This window comes from Anarhichas minor, unplaced genomic scaffold, assembly GCF_050575085.1.
Source record: "Anarhichas minor isolate MPS153535 unplaced genomic scaffold, ASM5057508v1 ptg000017l, whole genome shotgun sequence".
NCBI lineage: Eukaryota > Metazoa > Chordata > Actinopteri > Perciformes > Anarhichadidae > Anarhichas > Anarhichas minor.
In genome coordinates this window covers 19,926,104-19,953,333 of record NW_027466463.1, presented here as the reverse complement: position 1 = coordinate 19,953,333, position 27,230 = coordinate 19,926,104, and the positions used below count along the sequence as shown (strand labels likewise).

The 27,230-nt window shown below is 45.3% G+C and overlaps 2 protein-coding genes across 10 annotated transcripts in view; both read right to left on the bottom strand.

Annotated features, from left to right (window-relative positions):
- Nucleotides 1-8,825, bottom strand: part of srcap (Snf2-related CREBBP activator protein) — a 31,990-nt gene extending 23,165 nt beyond the window's left edge. For 3 of the 4 annotated variants that reach the window (XM_076094168.1, XM_076094170.1, XM_076094171.1), the window contains exons 1-7: nt 8,597-8,825; nt 6,981-7,057; nt 3,716-6,690; nt 2,816-2,857; nt 2,254-2,523; nt 471-656; nt 220-360 (exon numbers count right to left, since the gene is read on the bottom strand). In XM_076094168.1, coding sequence (XP_075950283.1) covers nt 220-360; nt 471-656; nt 2,254-2,523; nt 2,816-2,857; nt 3,716-6,448 — 3,372 coding nt within the window. In that variant the 5' untranslated portion in view covers nt 6,449-6,690; nt 6,981-7,057; nt 8,597-8,825. The remainder of the gene's footprint in view (nt 1-219; nt 361-470; nt 657-2,253; nt 2,524-2,815; nt 2,858-3,715; nt 6,691-6,980; nt 7,058-8,596) is intronic. The other variant, XM_076094169.1, reaches the window with a different exon arrangement.
- A 1,207-nt stretch (nt 8,826-10,032) lies between these two features.
- fbrs (fibrosin) lies at nt 10,033-26,468 on the bottom strand. 6 transcript variants are annotated; one of them, XM_076094172.1, is made up of 18 exons: nt 24,699-26,468; nt 22,501-22,677; nt 22,161-22,187; nt 21,984-22,013; nt 21,640-21,688; nt 21,151-21,499; nt 20,830-21,065; nt 20,183-20,481; nt 20,015-20,059; nt 19,680-19,778; nt 19,214-19,282; nt 18,963-19,001; nt 18,479-18,550; nt 18,227-18,371; nt 17,832-17,912; nt 17,488-17,571; nt 14,273-14,489; nt 10,033-12,944 (listed from the first exon to the last, which is right to left on the bottom strand). In XM_076094172.1, the coding sequence occupies exons 1-18, from the start codon at nt 25,011-25,013 to the stop codon at nt 11,348-11,350; spliced, it is 3,930 nt and encodes a 1,309-aa protein (XP_075950287.1). In that variant the 5' UTR covers nt 25,014-26,468; the 3' UTR covers nt 10,033-11,347. The 6 variants fall into 6 exon arrangements, with proteins under 6 accessions (XP_075950287.1, XP_075950288.1, XP_075950290.1 ...); XM_076094173.1 differs by having other exon boundaries at nt 14,273-14,486; XM_076094175.1 differs by having other exon boundaries at nt 20,183-20,430.
- Nucleotides 26,469-27,230: the final 762 nt, after the last annotated feature.

Here is a 27,230-nt window from a genome sequence, read left to right as displayed (position 1 = left end):
GGTGTAAATGCCAAATATTTAACCATACGTAACAGGATAATTCCACTTGTTCAGTTGGTATACGTGTTTATTCTACGGTCTGAAAAGTAAAGTGCTTTTCATTTCTGTGGGAAAAACAAAAATCAAACAGGCCGTGATCCTCTCAAATTCCACAGCTGAGCATCGAACCAGAATGTTTTGTTTGCTTGTTTTTATCTTGTTTGTGTGACTCATCCGTACCTTCTCCACGCTGCTCCAGAAAGCCCGGACCTCCTTTGCGATAGAAGAGGCAACCCTCCTGATCTTAGAGTGCTCGTCTCTTTTGGCCTTTTCTTCCTTCTGCCTCAGCTCCTCGTGGTGTCGCATCACCATTCGTACCACCTAATAAAAACAACAGGACACATCATACATGCATAATCAGAAATATACAACACCTAAAACACATTTATTTCCAGATACAGAAACCTCCTTTGATAACGAACTCGACCCACCTTTCTAGCCACCCCTCTCTTCCACCGCCTCTCTTGAGCGAAGTCTCCGGAGAGCCACTGCATCTCCTCACACAGGTAGTCCCAGTGCACTTTGGGTCGCGGCGGCTCCGTCAGGCGGGTGAGACGCTTCGTGGACCAGAAGCCCTCTCGCTTCAGTGACTGGGTCCGGTGCTCGATGTCCGCTTCCTACAGACACACAGCGGCCACAACCACTCAGTGAATCCTGCCAACGCATTAATGTGCTACAACAGTGCTCCTGTAAGTGTGAGATGGAAGAGGAGGGTGAAAAGAAGAAACGGCACAGGCTAGTTATCTCTTAGTTTGTCTTCAGAAAAGGGAAAGTGTTTGGGGGCATTTTGGATTGAATAACTTAATAATTTACTTTGAAAGGACGAGTATTTTGTTAATACTTTGTACCGCATCACCCAGAGAATAATGTTAGCGGAGCTCTGAACTCTAGCGCGAACAAGCCGGCTGATCGACTCACACTTCAACACTCAGTCCATCGTCTGCTTCATTTCAAAAGACCTGCACAGCGTTTTGGATAACAACGGCTTTCCTTGGTGTTAATGTTGCAGCTGAGAAACTGTTTCTGGAGAGACGGTTGATAACAACACAGCAGAGCGCGACACTCTTTACTCCAGTAAAGCTGCTGAACTATGGCAATAATCATGGTCAAAATTGAGATCATGATTAATAAAACACTATTACTCACACTCGATATTTTGTAGTTTACATTTTAAAGTGAAATGAAAACTGGTGCACATTTAGAGCAAAATAAAGCATCTAAATCTAAGCAGAACTTTGTGCTCTAGTAAACAATTTAATCATAAACACGTCGGTTGTTTGCCGACATCGCCGCTCTGAGGACAGGCCGCAAGGCATGACCGTCACACCAGGAGCCTGGAGCTCCGCCCCTTCCTGCAGGAAGAGAGGGCACGGCGAGCACTAAGAGGCGAGTGGTGCAGAAGTGCCACCTTCACCCCCGGTGCCTTTACACGTCAATCTAGAGCCCGTCAGGGCGCATCATCACAGAGGAAATACACCCGCCGAGGGCAGCGCCTCGCTGTAAAGGGTGCGCTGGATTTATAACAAGACAAAACGAGTGTGGCATCGCGGAAGGTATGCTCCATAATATTCATTTTATGTCCATTATCCAAATCTATTAATTGCACATTTGTTGATTTCTACTCAGCCATCCAGTATAATCCAGCTGGACAGAGGCAGAGTAAAAACATCAAAGTCAAAAAGGTTTTCAGGGGTTAAATCAGGAATTACAAAGAACCTTCAAAGTTGCAGATAGTGCTTTGAGGGTCCTTCCGTCATCCTCCTTTGCTATCACTCCTTGACTCTCATAGTCAAAGTAGACATTAAATAATGATTAACTGATTCAAAAGTCGATAAAAACGTTGGTCCAAAGTTGCATCTTGATCATATACACCTGGCGTATTAACTAAGAATCAGAGGGTAGTCTAGTAAAGGTCCGAGCGTCTCATCAACTGTTCCTGCTCCAGGAGGTTTCACTCCTCCGTTACAAACCAGGATGTTCTCCTCTCAAAGAGGAGCCTGTTTGAGGCAGCAGGAAAATTCATTTTTGAAAGCACAATTATTCTCAGTAGTGTGAGAAAGTGAAGCGAGAGGCTGAAAAGTGTGTCACACTGGTATCACTTTTCTGACACCTCAAACCACCTGTGGAATGTTAAAATAGTTTTCTTATTCACTGCTGCCTCGCTTCAGCAAAGGCAATGTATTGTTTAAACACCGTATCTTAAGGCTCACTCACATGTTTAGCCTGCTCTGCCATGTCTGTGCGGCGCTCTCCACGGGGTCGCTGAGGAGTGACCTGATCCGGCGGGGAAGAGGAGGGGGAACTGTAGCCGCCGACAGTGGTAGGAGAGACAAACTTCCCATGAGGCCCCCGGAGAGGAGAAGACTTGTCCCGCCGTTGGCTGGACCAGTCGCTGGAGGGCGAGGGGCCGGGGTACGAAGAGGAAGTGGAGGGCGAGACGGGAGATGAATTCGGCGTGACCCTGTCCGCTATCCACTGGCGTACCTGAGGGCCGAGGGAGGAAGGTGAGGAGGAAATTACTTCACACATTAGCGAGGTGACGGCAGCAAGATTCACCGAGATAAAAGCCACATGCATGAAAAAGGTTAGAGGGTTACAGGAAGCTAATGCAGACATGCTACAGAATTATCAACAAGCCAGCAGTGACGTTTCTGTCAGCTTTCGTCTCATGCAGGATTAAAGTCAAATAGCTTTTTTAAAGTCAAAATGCTCCCCGTCATTAGCAGTGACAGTGTGCTCGTGAACCTCCGGTGGTGTCTGACAAGCCACCACTCACCTTGAGGAACAGTGTCTGTCTGTCTGTCCTGCTCTGTCCATGCTGTAAAACACACATGGCTTAGCATGCGGCCAACTTCACAGAAATAAAATCACTAAAACAATGCAAACACTGTTCACATGGGTGACATCAACATGGATTTCATGCAGCAGGATGTGTGGAACGCCGCGTTTAGACGGTGAAGACATGCCAGCACACCTGATATGAACGACACAATGGTGTAATAACAGATTCATCTCTTTTTCGGGTAGAGGGCTGATTTACAGCTCACAGAAGTATTAAATAAATCTGTCATGCACTGTATCTAAAAGGCAGAATGAGTGGAACTAAAACCACTGACTAGAAGTGTTTGTCAGCGTCTGTATCTGCAGAGATTCTGCCTTTTTTCTTCTTATTTTTCTGTGTTCGGGATGTTTCTGGGCGTCAACCTCTATAAAGATCGTCAGCACACATTCCAAGAGGAAGACACGAGCCAAAGAAACGCAAATAAAGCTCGTTCTCTAACGAGTGAATCTGGAGTTGGCTTTCACCCGCTGGCGAGCACCGTAACCCTCGTTGAGTCGGGGCCAACTTTTCATTCATCAACTCATTGAGCCTTTAAGTCGACGTATCATTATGTTTATAATGAACCTTGTGCATTTGCTTGTATCTGTGTATTTTTCCTTTTAAATCAGTTTTCTCATGCATAATGGAAATGTGTATGAATCTTAAATACTGCAATTGCACTGAAAATTGAGCACCTTTCACTAAATTTCCCTCAGGATGCACAGTGTGAGCTGATAAACTCTCAGTACATCATTCAGATTAGACGTAACAGATGACAAGAAACTGATTTTTACACTACTCTGCAACTTTATGAATCTTAAACAAAACCTATTTTATAAACCCTCATTAAAATACCTTGTCTGGAGAGCCGGGGGTCATCTCGCCTTCTGTTTTGTCGGCATCCGGTTCCTCGTCGCTGCCTTCCTCTGGACTGCTGATCTGTCCTGAAGTGACCTCCTGCGCCTCGGCTTCTCCCGTCGCCTCGTCCTGCTCCATGTCCTCGCTCTCTTCCTCCTCGTAGAGGGAGTCGCTGATCCCGGTGGACGCCGTGACCGCGCCTTCACTCTCCACTGATGCCGGGAGCACGTAAAGGGCGTTGGGCGTAGTAGCACCTGCAGGGACGACGACATCTACTTCGCTTGAAGTTTTAGTAACAGTTAAGGCCTCGTTGTCAGATCTGCTTGTTGACGCTGTGGGGGAGATGGATGCGGTCTGGTCCAGATGAAGCGAGTCACCGCTCACGACGGGCTGCTGCACCTCGACAGGCGGAGAAGCTTTATTGACGAAGCGCTGCGTCTGATCCTTCTGGCCGCCGAGAGCCACAGACGGACATAAAGAGTCCGAGACAGTTTGGGGAAGGCACTCCTCAGACGCGGTGCCAGACCAAGAGATGTGGGCATTGGCCAGCTCGCCGGCCGCATTCTGTCGCTTGGACACCTTTGCCAAAAGGGAGGGAGGGTGTTTCAGGACGGGAGTCACTCCCGGTTTGAAAAGGAGCAGCTTTGGATTTATAACACCAGAGGGGCGGGTGGTGCAGAGAGCCTCTGGTTTGGTTTTCGTGGGCACAGCAACATTCTGGATACTCCGTGATGGCGTCTCTGTCAAAGCAGGGGCCACCTTGGTCCCTTCGCGTGACGAACCAGAGGCCTCACGCTTTGTGGCACTTACAACAGTCTGACTGAGAGTGGGCTGAGCAGATGAGCTCGTCCTCTCGTCCTCGCCGGTAACCACCGGGGATATGAAAGATAGCGCTCCAGCTGTCGATGCCACGTCCTGTTTCGGGGGAATCGTTTGAACTACAGGAGAATCACTCACCTGTGTTTGGTCCGACAGGGCCGCGCTGACCTGTGGCGTCACCGTTTGTTCTAAAGCGAATGAGTCGGATGCGACAGCGGCTACTCCAAGGAAACAAACCGTTGAGTTAGCCACTTCGACAGCTCGCTCAGCTTCTAATAGCAAATGCTGCCCGACAGCAGCTGCTCTCGTGGTTTGTACGGAGAAATTATGGGAATTACTGCTTGCATCGTTCGATACAGGCAAGGGCTGCTGGGAAATAATGACGGTGCCACCTTCGTTAATTGTGTGAATAGATGGTTCGAGGTCCTCTTTGACGGTGTATTCCGAGTGTTCGAGCAGCGCGTTGAATAAGTTCACCTCGTATCCTGGAGAGTGAGGCATCTGTGCGCTGCTACTGGCGCACACCGTCTCCTCTGCAACCTCCTCCACCAGGGTGCAAAACTGGTACACCTCAACACGCTGCGAGTCCAACTCTATGGCCGCATGAACACTTTCCTCGTACAGCTTCGGTTCCCCGGCGGAGAGCTCGGAACTCAATGGAACAATGGCGGCTTCACAGACGCTGCCGTCTTCCCGCTGCAGGAGGTAACTCTGATTCAGGTGCATGTTGGTCCAGTCCCCGCTGATGTGAGCCTCCTCTCTGACAACAACGATTTCTTGAGCTTCGGCTGAATGCACAAGCTCGGCAGTCGGTGGCGGCGTCTCCGTGACTTGGTCGGATCGATGAGATGTTTCCACTTCGACGACCAGGCACGTGTCCAACAGGAGCGGCGAAGCAGAGGGTTTTGAGGAACTCTCCCGTGTGGAGGAGCCCTCTGGCAGCACTGTGAAGTCGGAGGCGTCAGTTTGTTCTTCCCTCACGCTACTCTCCAACCTCTCTCCTTCGAGTTGATCGCGGCTCCTCTGGATGTCGCCGTCTCCTCTGCTGGACACCGAGCATCCTTTCTCAGGAGAAGCGAATAATCCAGGAAGCGGTTCTCTTGCTTTTCTGGTCTCAAGTATTTCAGCTGAGGGAGGTTGTCTTTCTTTGAGAGAAGTGTCAACGCGCTCAAACATCTCAACTGATTCCAAGGAGTTTGCTTTTTGTAACTCTCCGGCATCAGTTGAGATCTCTTTGATAATTTTAGGTTTTGACAGGTCAGTTTGTTTAATCTCACTGGTGCCCGATGAGGGTAAAGGGAGCGGAGGTGATTTTGAGTCCTGGTGACCCCCAGCATGCACCGCAGCGCCCGGCGGAGGCACGGCGGAGGGGCCCCTGTCTGACGGCTCCAGAGCCCCGTGTTCTGTGGCGTCTCGGACTCTGAAACCAACACTTGATTGTGGGACAGAAGGAGATGAGGCTGTGAAACGGATTTGAGATTTGGGTTTAAGGAGAATATTTCCGCCTGTGTGCTCTTTTCCACCAAGTTCCACGATTGTTCCAGTCTCTGGTTTATATTCCAACGTGACGGACTGTTTCTCCTTAGTCCCCGTAACAACCACAAGTCCAGCCCCCTCTCTAGGTGGCTGAATCTGGTTTGTCTGACTATTTGAGGGGCTTTTCTCTTTATCAGTTTGTGACCCATATTGCAACTCTTGCACTGTGCTGTCAATCTGTGTATCTGGGGCGAGAGGGGGACAAAGGGGAGCTGGAGCCCTTTGCATCCCAGCAGAGGAACTGCAGTCCTCGATGGGCGCCGGCAAGGATCCCGAAACTCCGACGACGCGATCCTCAGCGTGGACTTCTTCTGAGATGCCGTCCGTGGAGTCGCTGCTGATCGGGAGAGTCTCGGTCTGAGGGGCACTCTCCATGCTGAGGAACGCTGAGTCGTTGCTCTCCGGCGGTGGCACAGTGGACAGATTGGTGAACGGAGGGACCGGGCGGGGGGCAGCTGCGACCGGCTGCGGGGCACGCCGAGGCGACTCCCCAGCCACATTCTGTGCAGCCTGGGGGTCTCCACCCAGCACATCCAGTACAGCCGGAGGGGCACGCTGCCGCACCGCCTCCTCCACAGAGCGTCCTTCCTCTGTGCTGCCCCGGCTACACACTGCACCTGTGTGTGTGGGGTGGGGTGGGGGGGTGGGGGTGGTACAGGCTGTTAAAATAGTGTCTGGACAAAGTAAATAAAGAAAAAGAAAAAGAAAAGGGACATAACTTGGCACAAATAAAAAATATGTCTTCTATTGATAAAGTGGGCAGTTGCTGTTTTTGTTCCTTTTATTAAAGTATAGGGAATTGTATTCTCCTCACCATCTTAAAAAGGGAAAATTACAAACATAAAAGTCTGCAGGCAAGCCGACATCGAGTGTGTGAGTGTGTGTGCGTAAAGCAACAACTTCTCACCTGTCTGTGGTGTGAGACACAGATCTTCTGTGCTTTCTACTTCCAGGATGCTGAAATTAGGGTCCCTTCCACATATTCTGTGGAAGCAGAAACAAATAACTTTATTATGAAAATCAAACATGCACATCTCTCCCCTTCACAATTAAAAACTAATGAAGCGAGCCATTGTGCTTGCCACACTACACAGCTATGTGCGTTTCACGATTAAAAAAAGGGGGCTAATGCTAGATTTAATTCTATTAGACATACATTTAGTAAACACAAATATCACACTGTGTGGAGACGACGCCAGGTCACGAGAGCAGCAGCAGCAGCACTCGGATAGCTTCAGCTAGCCAGCTGCTATGACTACAGTTGGTATATTTGGTGTTTTAATGGGCATCCTGCAGCAGTAATAAAAACACACTCAGTGAAGCAGCACTAAGAGGAGCAGCTCCGATAGCTCGCTGCAAGTTTGCATTTTGCTGCAGTCGCCCACAGGAAGATGTTAGGAATCCTGCAGCACGCGCTCACAAGCTAAAAGCCGGTGTGATCAAGCGCGCGGGCCTTCCAGTCATTCATTTGTATGCTCTCGTGATATGTAATTAATTGTGTCTGCGTGGACTGATAGATGGGGTAGATGATTATCTACCTTTGATAAATTGCATCTTTATTCGGTGGTTATATTGTGCATTGGACCGCGCCACAGTGCACGAGACGAGAAGATGGAAATCGACTTCCCATTCCTCGTCGCGAGAGTGGTAACGTTTAACAATAAATACCACAAAGCTGGGGTAGCTGGGACATATTTACAGCGGTTAAACGTTAACGCACGCTGGTTTGGGCTATAATGTGGTTAGCTGGCTAACGTTAGCTTTCCACACAACAACACACTGCTTGGGTGGCACTGAAGAAAAGGAAAGCCTGCTGCTAACTAGCAAAGGTAGAAGAGTTACTAAGGGTGCGTTCATTTGATGCGCAGGCGTACCATCAGCCCCACGCGCGGTTATGTAACGTTCCAAAGACGCCCGTTTATGCCGACACATTTGATTAAAGTTACTTCGCTGAGAGACCACAGAAAACACCTGAAAAGTCGCATTAAAAACCCGCTTCTGCATGCAATGGCATACAGAGAGGGGGGGGGGGGGGACAATCACTCGTGACGTCATTGCGTGGGGTCAAAATCTCGTTTTTTCATGAAAATAAATACGTTAAAATTATTCCGTTTTAGCCACTAATACATATATCTTTCCGACTAAGTATACAAAAACAGCAAACAAAATTGTTATAAAGTTCCATATAAATTTTGCAACGATTATACGGGGGATTTAGGGGGGGTCACACGGGCCAACCGGCTGGCCCTTTAGAAGCGACGGTAAGGAAACGATGGCTCAATGACAACGTATTTCGTTTACATTACAATTTGTTCCGTGCTGTAGCTTTTTATTTCTATTTCCGCTCTCGGTTCGCGTGTAGTGCCTACACATTTCAACGAAGTAAATGTAGAAAATACTACCAAGTGAAATGCAGTCTGATTGTGTCCTTTCGTTAGTCCGAGCCCCCCCTTCAATTCCCCCCATTACTTCCTCCTTGCCCCCCTCCCTCTACCAAGGCCGCCATCTTAAGTTCCCACCTACCTGAAATTTCCGAGCGATTTTCTTTTACTAAATTCTCGTTGAAGGAGTCGTCATCCGCGCAAAATCGCACTCAATCCGGAATGCCAGTAATCCAAACTGTCTCCCGGTACCCAACGAGGTACCACTAGGTCTGTGGGAAGAAGTTAAAATACGGACCGGGAGAGACTGGGGTTTCGGCGCAGAATGTAGCGGTCGCGGGGAGGAGACTTTACGCAGCGAAATGGTGGAGAGACCGCTGTTGCTGACAAAGTACAGAAACACGGGAAATCTCGCGAGATCTCGTCAAGCGCGCCACTTGAAATTTCTGATTGTAGTTCATTGTGAGAAGCGAGCTCGATTAAACAATGCAGTTTAATCGGTTTATTTCCACCTTTACCTTAATAATATACACATTGCCAGGAATATATTAACATAGTTAAGTTCAGATATAACAATAGGTTTAATATTTTAAACCTTGGGTGCAAATAGATGCTACAAGCAGCGGTGGAGGAAGTTTTATATTATAATCAAAGTACTAGTACCTTTAAAAATACTCTGTTACAAGTAAAAGTCGTGTATTGAAAATGTTATTTTGTATAAGTATGCAAGTCTTATCAGGAAAGTGTACTTGGAGTATTAAAAGTACTTAATGCAGAAAAATGTCTTCTGCTACTTATATTATTATATAATTAGTCATTCAATTATTATTCATGCATTAATGCTAAAGCAGGATTTTACTGCTGTTGTTGAACTGTTAATTAATAATTATTTCCATTATGGAATCATTTTGTTTGTAAAAATAGTGTGAAATGCCATCACATCATTGATCCAGAACCCAAACTGACACCTTCATAATGTTTTTGTCCAACCTCAAAACTATTTAAAAAGTAAAACATTATAGAAGAAAAGACTCAAGTACCTGCTCTTCATATTTGTACTTATGTTTAGTATTAGAGTAAATGTATTCTTTTTTTAGGATACATTTATGATCAAGGGACCTGGGACATATGAGGTAATAATAAACAAGACTTTACTTACTTTAGATAAAGCCTGGTGAGAAGAAGTCCTTTTTCTGTTCATTCCCTTTAAATGCAGGATTATTAATATGACCGGTGCTTCAGAATATCCTTTTAGGTTTGTTTAAATAATATACAGTATATATAGATGGAAAATGCAAGTGTGTGAAGTAGTTTAGCTGAGATATTCAGTATAGACAGTTAAAAAAAGCCTAAACTTCACTACTTGAACGTAGGTATTTCCTGGTTTTCTTCATCTTTTCTGATCGTAAACTATATCTTTGCGATTTGTACTCAGTCAATATCTTAATCCAAGTATTTCTCCGTTTTCTGAATGTATACACCAATCTACTCAAGAAAATAAAACAGCAGATAAACCAGAAAATAAAAATAGTTGTCCCAATATTAACAGAGTCAGAACAAAAGACCCACACAACAGAGTAAACAACAATTCATTTAATAATTAATCTTTGTGGTCTCTAGGGGAGGGGTTTGAAAGGTATAAAATGGTCATATTAAAATAATCGACCCAGTCTTTTCCCTCTCACGATACCCGCTGTCTAGCTGTCTTCTGACACAAGTCCTTATATCTTCTTTCTCCGTTCCTCAGCAGATGTCCCATTTATCCACGTATATAACTTACTTTTTATTGATGAAACAACTCGACAGTTCAAATGTACAAGGCTCCCATAGTCCCAGATGGATATAACACACAACCAATGACACACAGGCAAACCTCCCTCTCAGCGTATAATAATAAAGTCGTAGATGAGATCCTTGAAGAGGCTGAATGTTCACGAGCACTAAAAACTGTTTCCTGTGACGCAAGCCTTCTGTATGATTTGAAACAGACTACTACCTGGAGAGTACTGGTTGATACCCGAAACAAATACAAATAACATAACAGTGAATATATTTATTATTATAGAAGATAATTAATGTTGAGAATAATAATTACAAAGGCAATTTCTCTAGACTACTATAATCTGGTCCTGCTCATAGTCAAGAGGAGTGTGGGAAACAGTTACAGGAAGCTCTAAAACACTGTTCACTCACACAGTTCATCTCATTCATCCTTTGAAAATGAAAAACAAAAACAAGAAGGTTGAATCTCATTATCCGTGAAAGCTGAGGGGTTCGGTTTTTGGGTGAAGCGGGAAACTGAGGTGCGACGATCTTCATTAAAATGGTCTCGTCAGTAATCTGTCTTTTCCACGATGACAAAGAAAAGAGACACAAAAAACAGAAAGCACCACTTTGACCGCTGTGTTTGTAAAGACCCTCATCCACAAGACCTAACCAGGGTTGATTCATATCGAGGAAGGCTTCATGATTAATATCCCACGAGTTAACCCGAGCTGAGGACGTTTATTCACAGTGCACATCCCTCTGGAAGTCATGTCCGATCCACCCGGAGAAGGCTCGCTGGAAAAAAAGCACGGATCTGAAAATGGAACCAACAGCCAGAATGACATAAAAAATACACCAAGGATGCACAGAAACCATGTACCTTTAAATTGCACTGATAGAACCATTGCGCATATTCCAAGTCACACTGAGGAGTCTTGCTTTTCCCCTCCCTTCCATCACCTCCAGCCAGTCATGGTTACCCTTGTTTGAGGAGTGCTGGAGCTGGTTTGGTTGTGTAACTGGGAGGGCAGGGTTTAGTAGTCTGCAAGAGGAAAAGGGGGAGCAGGTTGAGAGCAGCACAGTGATCCTGACATTTCCCTTAATCTCCTCCAGTGGTGTCCCTGTACTATCTGGACTCTCCGTCTTTGTGGGCGCTGTACATAGCCAGATCACCCGGCCCTCCGAGTCTACGGGGAGGCGTGGACGACCGGCTGGTGATGGACGGAATGAGCGGAGGAGGTGCCCCCATCGCCAGAGCCCCAACCAAGCCCGAAGGGGTCTTTGCCAGGATGCCATTGGGCACATGGTGCGGCTGGCCTAGCTGGCCTAGCTGGTTCAGCTGGCCTAGACGGGCGAAGAGGCCCGCGTGGTGGTGCTGGGCAGCGGGAGAGCCTCCGTGGTGGAGCGAGTGGGACAGAAGGCCAGGGTGGAGCTGCTCCAGGTGAGCGGCAGTAGCAGCGTGGGAGGGGCCCGACAGGTGAGCGCCGGGAGGGATGTGCGGGTGCATCCCGAAGTAGCGGGCGCGCTCAAAGTCTTCCCTCAGGATCTGGGCGCGCTGCTCCTCGTCGATGAGCCCTCCTCCCGGGTGTCCGAGGTGATGAGGGCGGTCAAAGTGGTGGGCCATGAGGCCGAACTCCTGGCGGGCAGAAGAGGTAGAATTCTGAGGGTGGTGAGGGTTGGATGCAGCCGCCACAGCCGCATGCGCCCTCTCCGCCTCCAGGAGGCGCTGATGCTGGAGCAGTCGGGCCAGATGCGGATCGGTTCGCAGGGCTAAGTGGGGGTCTGCCCGAAGTGCCATCGCCTCCCTGCGATGCTGATGCTGCTGCTGAGCCGCCAGCTCCCTCCAGGGGTCCCACGTGAAGCTGTGTGGACCCTGTGATGGTCCTTGTCCTGGACCGTGGTGGAAACGTTCTCCTCCCGGACCCATCATCAAACCTGCAGCGCCTGTGCTCCCCAGATACGCCTCTATAGCCCTGGAGCGGTCCAACAGGGTGAGATGTTGGTGGGAAGGAGGGTTTGGATTTGGAGGCATGTGGGGAACACCAGGAGTGGGAGTCAGTGACAGAGAGGAAGAGGAAGGGGTACCGGAACGATGGTGGTGAGGATGGCTGTTGGGGCGCTCAAAGCTGTGGTTGGGTGCTGGTGGAGGCAGGGTGATGGGGATGTGCTCCGGCTCCTCTTTCCGCTCCTCTTTGACTTTAACCGGCGGGAGAAGCAGCGAAGGCTTGGAGACGGGCGTCGGGGTCCGGTCAGACTTCTTGGCCTGAGACAAAGACGTGACGGAGGCAGAAGCCGCGGAGGAAGAAGGGAGGTTCCCGTCTCTTTGGGAGTGCGAGGGTTCGTTGTTGTGGTGGCCATGTGCCGTCGGGGCCATCGGACGCGGGTAAAGCTCCATCGGAGACGGCGCCGAGCGGTTGGTGGGCGGCGGGGTGGTGAGCACAGAGGACGAGGAAGACCGCGGTCTGTCTCTGTCTGCTACTAAAGATGAAGGAGGTCCACGCGACACTGTTTGCTGCGGCCTCTTGTCTCCGTCTCGCTCTCTGTCTCTGTCTCTGTCTCTGTCTCCGCTTGAGCTGCGCGTCAGGTCCTCGATCGGCCCGGTGCTGCCCCCCAGGGTGCTGCTGTGGCCGTTAATATGGGAGACCGGGGTGCTACTGCGGGGCTTGAAGGGAGGGGCGACTGGAGACATTCTCACAGGTTGTCGGCCATACAGCATATTGTCTCTGCAAAACATAAAGGTGCACAACAGTTACAGAATAGAAATCCTCCATACCCATTCATATATACACATATACATACATATATATATACACACACATATATATACACACACACACACACACACACATACACACGCATATACACACACACATATATACACACGCACATATATACACACACACATACATATATACACACGCATATACACACACACATATATATACACACACACATATACACATACACATATACATACACACACACATATACACACACACATATACATACACACACACATATACACACACACACACACATATATATACACACACACACACACACACACACATATATATACACACACACACACACATATATATATACACACACACACACACACACACACATATATATACACACACGTGTGTGTGTGTGTATATATACACATACATACACACCAATAACAATTGTATTACACTTGATTATTCTGTTAAATCTATTTTGTGTGTTTTTGTGGATTTTTTTTTTAGGTTGTTGCATATTTCCTCCTGACGGGTCTCTCTACCTCGCTGGGACATCTGTGGTCACAGGACTGTTTGGGGGATCAGTGTGAGAAATACTTGATTGACACTTGAGATGCCCTGAAAGCCTGCATTGGGTTCTTTAATTAATGACCTCCGGTTCTGCAGAGTGAAGCTGATGCTTCATGTGATAAAGCTGCATTCTCTCTGGTGTCCACCAGGGGGCGACTCCTCTGGTTGTATAGAAGTCTATGAGAAAATGACTCTACTTGTCTCTTGATTTATTACCTCAGTAAACATTGTAAACATGAGTTTATTGTCTCAATCTCTAGTTTCAAGTCTTCTTCAATACAGCATGATGTTCATTTAGTACATTATGGTCCATTTAGAGTCAAACAGACCATAAAGCAGGGGATGCTTTAGGGCGGGGCTTACTGTGATTGACAGGTCGCTACCAGAGCTGTATACAGCGTCTCTAAGTCTCTCCTCCGCATTCCAGATATGGTAACTTCTGTTCACCAGTTGCAAAAAGTAAAAATGTTGACGGCCATAATTAAAGATGGCGTCCGAGCGAGCCTGTCTTCACCTGTTTGGGGACCTAAATGGACCCCCTTTGGACAAATGTGATGCAGTGCCTTTCGTGAGAGCCTGGATTAAAGCAGGACATGGTCTCGCCTCTCCTTGGATACCAGAAAGGCAACAAGAAGAAGCCGAGCCCTGCGTGTCGCACACTGCTTATCACCGCATGTCAAGAACAAAGACCAAGCTCTCCCTTTAAATATAAAGCCAGTGTTGTAATCATGTCATACCTGTCCTTTTCGTCCTTGATGTGGGGGATGTCTCTCCTCTCCGTGTCCTTCGCTCGGTCCCTCTCGTCCCGCTTGTCCGGCCCTTTAGCCCAGCTGGGCCCGGGAGTGAACCCAGACGGCCCGCCCTGCAGACGGTTCCACGGGTCGTGATGGTTGGGGGTGGACAGGCCTCCGACCACGTTAGCTGGTGAATCTTTAGGGCCAAACACAGATCCTGCTGAAGAAGAGACGTGTTCTTGGTTAGAGAAAGAAAGAAAGAAAACAGTGTAGAAGTAAAACTTTAAAATGTAATATTTTACAACAGGCTTTGTTGTTAGCATCTATTATTATCCTGGTGAGCAGGATTATTGTTTTAAGAAGTCCAACTGAAAACATGTTCGTACTGAACAACTTCTGGTTAAAAAGGAAATGTTTTTCAAAACAAGTTCTAAATGATCAAGAGAAATATATTTTGGTCTGCAATCAATAATGTAGACAACAAGGCTTTTAAAGAAAGGCACCGACTCAAATGCCAGAGTTAAAAAACAATAAAACTATTATACAAATATTTCTGCAGTCTGAAACCTCTTAAAACCCTTTAATTGACAATGTTTTGCATTGGGTTGTTTAATTAATGATCTCTCTACGCTTAGTCGAACACAACAAAACATTATCTTTTCCAATTTGCTAGAAATGTTTAATCTACGCTTTCATGTTGAACTTTTAGCCCAGAGCAGCTGAACAACTAAACTTGATCAGATTCTTAGTCTTGTTTTTAAGTAACAGTTGTTAATAGTATATGGCATATAGTTCAGTGAGATTCTCGTTTGGCTGTTTGTGTTTGAAGATAATATACACCCGATACATTTAAAACACATTTTTAGAGAAAAACAAACAGAAATGCAGACAGAAAAACGAATGTTTTCATTATCGGGACAGAAACCTCAAGAATATACCGTATCTAGTCCGACATGGCTTAAAGATGTCATGTAGAAGTATTTTTTGAAATGTTAAATTATTAATTTTGTTACAAAATGGCAACTGTTGACATCATTCCTCAATAACCGACAGAGGCTTCCATGATGAAGGGCTGAAACTCAAATGGGATCCAAGCAATTACATTCACTTATTTGTTGTATTTTTGAGCATCTGCTAGCTCTACTTTTTGGAGGCTCTTCTCCTTTATCATCTTCATCTTATCTGATCATTTCACAAACAACATGGTCATCTGGAAGTAGTGAAAATGGTGGTTTGTTTCCTGTGTGTTTAATAACAACAGCTTCTAGGAGTCACGAGTTACTTTCTGTCACGCAGGCGCAGAAGTTACATGTTAGTTGCCCGTTGCATGTAATCTTTAGGGTGTGTTCAAGTGCAACTTTTTGGCCCAGACAAAAGCAACGTCGCCACTAGTTTCTTTGATGTCCTGACCCTCATAATTCGTTGTGTGTTTGTAATATGTTGAATTTGGTGCATATGGCTACGCTCAGGGGTATATTTAGCTCTACCAGCAAATTTTGCCTCCAACACATGATTTATATATTCTTCTTTTCATTCTTGTTATTATGACTTTAACCACTCCCCCCCAGTTCCTGTTTTCTATACTGCAGTTAGCTTTACAACCCAAACCACATAACAGATTACCTTCTACATGTAAATATACAGTACAAGTAGCTACAATGTGGATCAATCCATTCCCTTTACCAGTACTTCAAAATAACCTCAATCCAATCGTAATCGTCCTTATTTGACCTCTTCACACATTTTAATTTAAGATGTGTACTTCATGCTATTAACGTATGATCTTAATTTGCAAATTACAATATTAATTGTAAGAGTTTTACAACAAAATAAATATGCATTAACTAGCAGAGCTCCTGCTCATGTGCATTAAAAGATATGGAGTAAAACAGCATTGCTTTCTGTGCTTCAGCTGTGTTTTGATCAGACTTAATTGGAGATGTTGATGCAGCAAAGGTGCGACTCGACAAGCTCATCATCCTCGTTCATTAGAGTACGGAGAGCTCCTCCAATCACGGTAAATGTGCCAATTTATGTGTTTTACGTTCCATGCACCCACTCAGACGGATGTGTCGGCAATTATTTAATTTAAAAACATTAAATATGACACTGCGGTGGCGAGAGGACTAATTGTTTTCCGCCCACACACACAAAAAGTTTTCATGAATTCAAAATATCACAGTGACGAGTTGTAATTGCAAACCTTAAATACTCTTTAACACGAGATGACCTCAAGCATGTCGGTTTACTGGTTTCTGTAATTGTTCCTCCTGTGAGGTGATCCTTCCTCGTGCGACTGTACTTTAAGGTTCAGCCGAGGTAAATATGAGGCTTCAGCAGCCAACAGAGAACAGTCTCTTCTCAGGTTAGTCAGTTTCTAGTACCTAATTCCCCCTTTGTGTTTCCCCAGCCAGCATTTCCTCTGTGAGGAGACGAGATACTTCCTGGTGGGATCACTTAATGGCCAGTATAGAGAGGAGGAATCATTACCACAAATAACGTTGTCTTAAGCTCCAAAACACACCTCCCCCCAGTGGCGCTAACACTGGGGTGGCTAAACTTTTTACCATAATCCAATATCATCCGGCAAGGCGCTGCAGTGGCCAATCAATTATGTGCAAAGTGGACACCTTATTTCTAACGATTACCTCGGGATCGTCACAATGAAAGAAAAGTAATTCCTGCTGACGGAGTTGAAAATCCTGTCTCATTAAACCATTGTGTTGTGTTTCAGTCACAAGCCTTCAAACTCAGACCTTTGACTCAAACTAGACTCAAGCTACACGTAACCACTTCCTCTCTCAACGTACGTATGATATAACAACGACACATTTTCTATTGATTAATCCATCAACTATTTACCGATTCATCTAAACGATGAATTTTCCTCAAACAAAATCCAGTTAACCATTTCTTTTAAGTTTGTTTTGACAAAGTGTGGCTATTTCATTGTATAATGACGCATAAAACTAAACGAAATATTCATTACCCTTGAGTATCAAAATATGCTCTCCATATTCTCTCAGTACACGTTTCCTTGTTTGCAATAAAAATCAAGAGCATTTTTCGACGAGGCAGCATAAATCGTCCCGTTACTCACATGCTCAGAAGACCCCGGCAAAGTCTGCAGACTTATGAGGTATATAATATGAGGATCGTATTAAGAAACTTATCCTTTAAGCCTCGTGTTTCTAGAGCAGAGAAGCCGTATTACTGACCCAGTGTTGGGCTGCCAAGTCCTCCAAAGGCACCAGAACCAAGAGCTCCAAGAGGGGTGAAGGGTGGGGATCGTCCATATGGATCTAAAAAGACAAACACAGGCAAAACAACAGAAAAACTGTGAATACAACCATTCATTTCTACACGGGCTGTAAGCTGTGCTGAAACTTCTGAAATGTCTCCAGTCAGATGGAAGAACATGGATGCAGCGGGTTTAGGAAACTCGGTTTCCATTCATCTGTGAAAGGTCAAAGTAAAATGTGGAGCGGGTGAATGGAAGTGACAGGCGTTTGGCTGTGGTGTACAAGTGGCATACAGATGTGCCTTTTGAAGCTGCTTTTACCCAAGTGTGCAGTTGGTGGTAGGAAAGAGGAGTGGGGCGTCGATGGAGAGATGAAAGGAGCGGAGGACGGATTGACTGGCCCTGAGAGAAAGAAAGAGTGTAAGGAGAAGAAGAAGAAGAAGAATATATATTGTCACCGCTCATCGAGCTGCTCACACACACGGTGACTCAACACAGCGACGCTGTGGAGCCTCAGGGATGTGAGGACAGAGCGGAACAAAAAGCAAACAATGACAGGTGGAGAGATGAAGGAAATTCTTTCAGAAACATGTCAAACATCACGTGTGCAGACGTGAAATATTAAAGGAAAGAAATATTACAAAACTTCCAAGTTGTCAAAACAATTGAAAAATCCACAGCTGCTCCGAAAAGGACCAAAATGTTTAGACAAGCACCTGCAGCTGAGAACAGACTGGGAGGTCTGGTCAGATCATGAGTGGGAGGCATGGCTCCTCCCATGGGCCCCAGTCCTCCGGCTCCAGGAAGACGGGCCAGCAGGTCACTACGGAAGTCCAACTTTTGAGGATCAGCACGCATCAGCTGAAAGAGACGAGCGTTTAAAGGGTTAACCACACGATCCATTTCTCACTGGGGTGATACTACTTATTCTTTAAATACAATTCAATTGAATTTTTCGAAACACATACCTTCACTTTCTTCTGATGGCTCAGAATCATCCAGGCCACATACACATGCATAGCACACCACTTTCCTGGTTTCTGCGCAGCACAAAGATCACAAGAGGTTTACTGTGTTATACCTCTGAACCCTGCATGTACAGCTTTAAAGCCTTTTGCACACAGAGGCAGATGCTCTTCCCGTTTAGCCGCTACGATAAGGTTCAACCACCAGAGTTCAGTATAAGTTTGGGAATATTTAAAACAAAAAACATCCGTGAAAAAATGCATAAGCGAGGACACAAGAAAATCACGGGGGAAAGAACAACCACGCACATTTTAAAACAGGGTGTTGTCTGGCTTCTGAAATATCTAACTGGGTTCAGAGAACAGACCAGTAGCAGTCAGGATTACAAGTGAGATTAGTGCAAAGAGCGAGTGAAGCAGTGAGAAAGTAAAACAGGCTGAAGCTATTGAAGAGCCAAGGGATTCAATAACATCTGTTTTTGCTTACATTACTGATTTTCAACGATGTCCCAAATGGATCAGTTAGCTACAAGAAGACACAAGTGTTAAAAACACTTTTAATCCACATATCTCACTCTCTGTGAGGAATAGTTTTAGCTCTCTTCACTGCACTGACTAGGCCCATGTCGCAGCACATCCTAGCCTAAACGTTGGTCGTCCACGTCTGTACAGATCTATGCAAACAGAAGAAGAGACACCTGAAGAGCTTCAGGTTGTAGGTAAGCATGTAGTCCTTACCCGCGGGTCTTTGGGCTGCAGGTGGTGAGGCACAACACCAAGTCGGGCGGAAATATCAGGACCGGCTCCCTGAGAGACAAGAGGCTGTCACACACACGAACCGTAACCTCCTGATAATTTACTTGTACGGTATGAGTCAGAACAAAACATGTATAAAATGGTACAGCGTATGCACAGCTTAACTGACGCTTATAGGACCAGAACAGATTGTAGAATCACTAGTAAGGACAAGAGTTTACAAAGGTAGAGTCATTATGGAGCCTCGTGGGACGCCTGCTGTGAGAGGGTCAGTGCTTAATTACCCTCCAGTGAGAATACCTAACTGTTACCAAACACGCTGCATATCATCACTGAATTGTCACCTTATGGCGAGACAATAATTACAGCAGGTAATGTGACATTTCCCCAGACAATAGGGCGCCTTGTGGCCGCTCAGGATCATCAACATGTACAACATGTTTCTCACCTTTGGCTGAAATGCTCCTTGCAAGGAGCTGAAAGGCCCAGAGGGAGGAATCACAGGCTGGATACTCGGCACTGAGGGCGGCGGGTACTGTGGGAAGAACTACCCAGACAGACAGACACACAGACACACACACACACACAGCTTAGTGACTACGGAACAGCTGAGCAACTTAATTAAATCCATGTTGATAGTGCACTTTAAATCTACTTAGGTTGAAATGTTTAAGGCCCTAAAACAGCTGAAATGTATTCTCAGCCTCGTTGTTTGTTAATTAATGTCCTAACCTGTAAATTATCATCACAGACATAATCAGTGAGATTATACAAAGTACTCACAGGGTGTCGGTACAGCCCGTCCATTTTGCCTGGATACTTATCAAACTGAAAGACAAAAACAGTGAGAGGGTTAAAACATCTCGTAAACCGAGCACGGTCCACATTCCAGCCACAGCGGAATTTCAAGTACGACACAGATGTTCAGCATAATAAGGGAGAGCATCTCACCAGAGGCGGTGCGGTGGCTGTGGGGTGCAGGAAGGGCGTGAAGTGTTGGTGCGTGTGCGTGTGTTGGTGCTGGTGGTTGTGCTGATGGAACTGGAAGGCCATAGGCGGGATGCTCGGCTGGTTCTGAGACGTCCGGCCCGACGAACCCGGTCCGGAGGAGTTGGATCCCGACTGACCACCGGGAGTGGAGCGGCCCGCGGCTGCTGCGTTGTTTTCAGCCCCCGGGACGCTGCGTCGGCCGTCGCGCTCTTGTGAATTCAAGAAGTGGGAGTTTAAGTTCTGACGCAGTAATTCTTGGTCTACAGCGGCAGAAATAAGGAGAATAAATAAATAAAGTTAGTTCTATTAAATAAAACTTAAAAATCATTTTGCTACATTATTTTACCAGTTGTAGTTCATTTGACAGACACAAGAGTAACACATTTGTCACATAAAGTCTCCAAACACAATACAGTGCAAGGAATGTTATACATGCAGTGCTGGCGTGATCAGACCTCTGTTTATCAATTCACAACTTCCTCAACAACCCAGCCAACCGCCAGAGGAAGTCTGGGTTTGGTTTATTTTAAGTCACATATTAGTCATTGTGTTCCCATGAACAGCTGAACAGTAAAAGCAGAGAAAAGTAGCATTCCTGTCGACTGTACCTGCTGCAGTTGAGTGGCCGGGACCTTGCAGCAGAGGTGGAGGGGGAGGAAGGCCGGGTGAGGATGCAAACAAGGCCCCAGCGCTGGCTCGGGATGGGGGTCGGAGGGGCCCCGAGGATCCCGAGCTCCTGAGGTAGGGCAGCGACACACTGGTGGAGGGAGTCGGGGGACGCATGGAGGATGAGGAAGACGGAACAGATGAAGCCGATGAGGGAGGTTTGACCGGGGTGTTGCTCCTGAGAAACAAGAAAGTATAAATCACAAATCAACGAATTGAGCCAGGAGAGATCGATAGTAAAAAGAAAAACTAAATGTACACACCTGTTGATGTTGTAGATGGAGTGAGATCGTCCTGGCAAAGTGAGGAAGGGTTTGGGTTTGGAGAGCGGTGGGCTGCCGTTGTGGCGGCCGCCGTTGCCGTTGAACGGGCTGGAGCGCGGGACCGTGCCCGAGGTCGTGACCGGGGAAGGCAGGCAGGAGAAGGGGGCAGAAGAGGTAGAAGAAGAAACAGGCTCCGGGAAATGCTGCTCCAGGTTTTTCTCCTGACTTCGCTCCAGACCGGACACTCTCGGGGTCACCATCAACCGCGAGACGCCGCCACAACGGGCCGGGAGAGGCGGGCAGATCTTTCCGATGGATGTAGCCATGTTTGAGGGGGTGGGCTCTACGACTAAAGAAGAGAACATCGGTCAGCTTTATGTGCTCTTGCACATCACAGCAAAGAGTAACACGAGTATGGGTGGGACAATACTGCACATACAGACATCACAAACCCAAAATGTGAAATATTAATTTGTGAATTTCTCGTACCTTTCCTCGTACTGACTGTGAAGACTGGGTCCATGTCGTTGTCGGAGGCCTAGATGGGGACACAAAACATAATTTTATTTAATTTATACTCAAAAAACACATCACTCATCTATTTCTTATACAGATTGCATCAAGCGTGACAGTCGGTTACGCGACCTAACAAATTAATACTTAAATAATAAATTAACTTAGCAATTGTCAGAGGAAATTGAGTTTATCTTGTTGTGTTCCCATTCAAAAACACCATTTTGTTTTACCAAATAACAGCAACAATGTCACATGTTCATTACCTGATAAGAAAGTAAAGCCTAGAATAGATCAGATAAGAGGTAAACAGTACACACCTTGTCTCCTGTGTCACTCTCAGTGTCACACTGAAAGAAGACAAACACAGATTTGCATCTATTAGAATATTTCAGACAACATAAAGTTTTACAGGAGTTTGCAGAAATGCTGCAGAGTTGCAGGAAATGTATACATCAGAACATCAACTTCATTATAATATTGGAAAATAAACTTACAATGTAGCCAGTCTCCAAAGGGTGTCCCTAGGGAAAAAGAAATATATGTAGTACTTTAAATAAGTTTCAAATAAAAAAAAATGGACATTTACAGTGATTAAAATGTTAAAAAGTAAAATAAGTTTATATGATAGTATCTTTCCTGGTTGGAAGGGATTTCCCTGTTTCGTGACTGAAAACACCCTCGAGTTATAGGCGGTAAACCAGTTTTACTGGCTCATTCATTCCATGGCTGGATATTCAAGTCAGAAGTGTAAACATTTAGCTCAACATCGAACAAGACGAAGGTGGATCCAGAGAAAACATTCAAGCCCTGTAGAGTCACAAGTCCTCGGTTCACCTCTATCTTTCTCCTTTTATTTTTACTCTTGTTCAAACAGCTGCTGGAGTAGCCGTGCGGGGCTCCTTCCTCCGGCTCCGACAGCGGCCCTCCACCGTTCTCCTCCGGCCCTCTCTTCCCCTTGTTCCTCCTGCCCAGCATATCAGTGCGTTGACTGGGCTTCAGAGAGCAGTCCATCTGATAAGGAAAAAATAAATCAGTGTTTACATGTGTAGCAATAAGCATGAATGTATACGTCTAAGGGCACAGACCATCGGCTGCATGCGGATGAATGTCCTGACGGAGCCCATTTATGCATAGACTCTACTCTGAGTGACGGCAAAAATAGAAACACCAGAATGATCTGATGAAGCACAACAGCCTGCATGACGCTTCAGCTGTTTGTGTGTCGATTCAATTATACGGTGCGCTTTGAGACTTTGTACTTGTGTTGTATTAACCTCATTTTAAAAAAATATGACAAAATAAGAACTTTGAGCCTAAAAAAAAAACAACTGTAATGTTTAATCAATACCTCTGACAAAACACAAAAGGACAGAGGTATTAAGAGTACACTGTGGTGTATTTAGGTTCCCATCTTTCGGATCATTTATCACCTCCACCTTTCTACATCAGGGGGTCAGACGATTAATCTGAGGAGAGAAAGGAAATGCATCTCTGCTACACAAAATATGTTTCCTTTCTTTTTGCAGTTTTTCTGGTGAAATACAGGAAAATATTCCCCGTTTAACACCCAAAATCATTCAAATTACGTCATAAAAAAAAAAAGTAAAACCAGTCTGTGATGAGAGGTCTCAGTAGGCGATGCTTCGCTTTAAAAGGGTCAAAAACTAAAAAGATTGGAAATCAGTGACTCATGTGAAAGACGGTTTGAGTACCGAGTGTTTCTTCATCGAATGTTGAGGAGAAACATGGAGAGTCACCCATTAATGAAAGGGGATTGTTCGTATGAAGTGAAATGTATAGGTGACTTAGATACAAACAAAGAAATATTTGACACATAAAACAAGTGAAATCAGATGAAACATCTGTAAACTACCAGAAGATGCTGCAGCATATATTCCACGACTACTCTGGAGTTTAAAACTAGGAAAGCGTAAAACTGCCACTTATTGTCACGATTCCATTTGGTTGGATCCTTAAAGGTTTGTAAGTTTGTGTTAAAAAACACAGCAGCTAAAATAGAAAGCTGCATCAGGAATGAAGAATAAATCAAACTGAAGTGCAGGTGGCTCAACATGAAGGTCGCAGCTCGTCTGGTTTTTAAATGAATTATCTTCTGCAGAATAACTGCGGGCGGTCACTGCTGTTAATAAACTCAGACAGGAAGTTAGAAATTCAGGAAAGGAAATTGCAACATTCCATTGTTTTGCTGGTATGTTTACTTTTTGTTATTAGCAGTTTTAGATAGTAACCAGCAGACAATGGTGGCATTCACCGGTTGATTTGACAGTAAAATCAAGTTACCCATTAGAATACTGGAACCGTCTGTGCTGTGCGTGTAAATATGCAGATTTACAATGTAATAATTTGGTTTCCTGTCCTGACGCAGAGGTTTAACGCCATCTGACCCACCCATAAAACAGATTAAGGGATTATGTTCTCATCAGATTGCCAATTGTGCCACATGCATACTTTGTATGATGTATTAAAGCTCCAAAATTCAGCGCGTCAACCAACAAAATGCTGATTTTAGAATCCACATGAGATACTCGTTTTGTCTTGATTGACAGCTGAGCCCTGGTCCAGGTACTTAAAAACAACCAAATCTCTGCTTTTGTGTTGAGTAATATACAATTACACTCGTTTAAATAATGTCTTTGAGATTAGTTATTTCTTTCTTAGTCTGAAAAGCCAATTGGCAGCCCATCAACACCTCTCTGAATTAGGACATGAATAATTGAGGCCTCTCCAGAACCCATCAGAGGGAGGCCTCAGGGTTGGCCTGAGTGGATCCTGAGTGGATCGCTCTCTCCAAGCAAGAAATAGTGTCAAGAGTTGAGTAGTTCAATCTGAAGCCTTTTCACAGCTTCAGCTGGAGGGAGGAAGTCAATGATTAAAAGTAGTCAATCAATTAAGAGGAGAGGATTGTGCCAAATGATTGGCACTCTTCATTAAAGAGAGATTAGGAAAAAACAAATAGGTACTGTTTTGTGAGTGACAGCTGGGTGTAAACATGTGGAAATGTAGATATTTACCTCCAGTGCCTCCAAGCTGACAAAGCTCGCAATAGCGAAGCCATCGATGATGTCTTCCTCGCAGGACACCGACATCTCTCTCTTCCTCCGGCGTGGAGGCCTGTGTCTCCCGAAACCGGGCCGGCATTCTCTCCCACCGGGACCCAGCACGTTGTTCGTCCCACGATCCTCCCGATCGGAGCCCGAGGACAGGGATGTGGCCCCCCGCTGCTGCTCGGACAGGTCCACTCTCCTCCTCCTCCTCCGGTCCCTGTCGCGCTGTGAACGGGACCGTCGGCTCTGCCGGAATCCAGTGCTTCGGCTCGGGCCCTCCATGTCTCAAACAACACCTTCTCCTTTTTGTAAGCTCCAGTGAGAAACCAAAAAGGCAAATAAAAACACCACCACCACCACACAGAGGCCTTGTTAAAATGGCGTTAATGGAAACGAGTGGCTATTATTTACCGTCCTTTGACAACAGTCTATCGGCACCAGTAGTGCCTCTCTTTCGGCGGAATTTTAGTGTCATTTCCAATGAATGTGAACGCAAACTTTAGCTCCACGTCGAGGATTTTAAAAAAACATCCACGAGACACACACTTAACTTAAATGTCAGGACATAGCGGACTGTGTCAAGAAGAAGGCTAACAGTAGCTATAGCTAGCAAGAAATTTAAGTTATACGCATGTAAACAAAAACAAAAAAAGACAAGCCTTAGTTGTGCTACGGACGAAGCAGGTTAAATCGGCTCTAGATACATTTCTTCATTGCTCAATACAACTCTTGCGCGTTGAATTTACTAAATTTTCTGCACACGCTGACACCTTTATTAGCAAAAATGATACGGTTAGCTGGTTTAGCTAGTTAGCAAGGCCAATAACCCAGATATCAGACGTTAAACACACCGGTGGCCGTGACATTATTTACGTATTCATGTGAAATGTTATTATTGACAACGACTGTGATTTACTCCTAAGTCAAACAGGAAGTAAAAATGAGCTGTCTTGTTGAGTTTAAGTAATGCTAACGTTAGGTCAGTGTTGATTCCACCCAATTAGCTTTTAGCTCATTTGGTTAGCATGTTAGCTAACTCGATACGTTACAATATATATTCAGCCAGCGGACCTTTAAGAATACAACTATATTCTTAAAACGCGTCTGGAAAGAAGCATGACAAGCCGGACAGTTTACTGTGAAGCTAACTAATATTCCGCAGCCAAGAGAATATAAAAATGTTTTCTCCTGCCGAAAATGTTGATGGCCGATAGTAATGGTTGAATTCACATCAAAAGAAAGACGTAACGTTAGCTTCTTTGACTAGCTAGCGTTAGCCGATTCCAGCTGTTAGCCACAAGCAACCTTTCAATTGTTTTTTAAAGGAAGCAGGAAGAAAACGTTTTTCTTTACACGCAACTCTTCTTTCGTTCCCCCTCCATCATAAAGAAGAAGAAAAAAAAATCAAGGCCCAAATATCAAAGCCTCGGTGTCGATTTCCATAAACGAGGGTGTCGGCCAAGCCCCCGTCGGGCTGGGCAGCTCCTTCATGCAGCAGCCTTCGCTGTGTAATCCAATGTTTAGGATTAAGTTGGGGGGACCTCTCGCCGACGTTTCCGGTCAAAAGATGTCTTAATTCTCACTAAATCCAGAGCACACACACGGATGGAGTGAGAGCTGCTGCCCCGTCACAAGTTTCCACTGAATTGGAAATTTATCGTGAAAATCATCCGAGAGACACAACCCTAGTCAGTCCGAGCAGTGCATTGTGTGCGCCACTCTTCTTCACCCGGTCATCAGACGGGCTCCTCGGCAGCTCTGCTTCTGCGTACTGCCGCCATGTGGAGAAGGTCTGTGGAGCTATAAGTATTTTTTTATTATTATTAAGGTATTTTTTTATTGTGTTTTTATTGTGCACATTGTATCATAGGTTCGAAAAGAGGAGAACAAATATGAATATCTGGAGGACATTTTTATATGATGTAATGCTAAAAATAAATGCTGCATATCATACAACATAAAGATCAGATAAGATCAGATAAAATCAGATAAAATAAAATAATCCTTGATTAGTCCCGCAGCAGGATTACAGCAGCAAAGTGGATAGTGACCCATAAGCATAGTCAAACATCCATAAAATAAAAATAAAAAACACAAATTAATGACAGATAAACTGCTAATATTTTCATGCTGTCAGCTTCCGTATATTCAACAAAGGTTTAAAAAAAGTCTACCAAGTATGACATTTCATAGTTGATCCTCTGACAGTATCTCTGATCTTCTCCAGTGTAGAATGCATGACTTCCCTCATCCAGGGACGACTTGTTGGTCTTTCAATCTAAACAATATCAGTCTCTGTCCTCACCAGCAGAGAGAACAGAATGCCAACAAAAAGATTTCCCTCAAAAAAATCCTGGAGAAGGTCTCAAACATGGTTTGCCAAAATATGTAAAGAACCCAAACCAACACTTTTAGGATGAAATGGAGACAGTCAAAGTTTGTGTGTGGAGACAAAGAAACACAGAAACAAATAGAAAACATGACAAAATGTACAAGAGT

Coding starts and splice junctions, on each gene's coding strand:
- fbrs (XM_076094172.1), bottom strand. CDS start 25,013: ATGGAGGGCCCGAGCCGAAGCACTGGATTCCGGCAGAGCCGACGGTCC. Junction 21,500..21,639: donor CACAGTCAGTACGAGGAAAG/GTACGAGAAATT, acceptor TCTCTTCTTTAG/TCGTAGAGCCCACCCCCTCA. Junction 18,551..18,962: donor CATCGTTGAAAATCAGTAAT/GTAAGCAAAAAC, acceptor TGTGCTGCGCAG/AAACCAGGAAAGTGGTGTGC.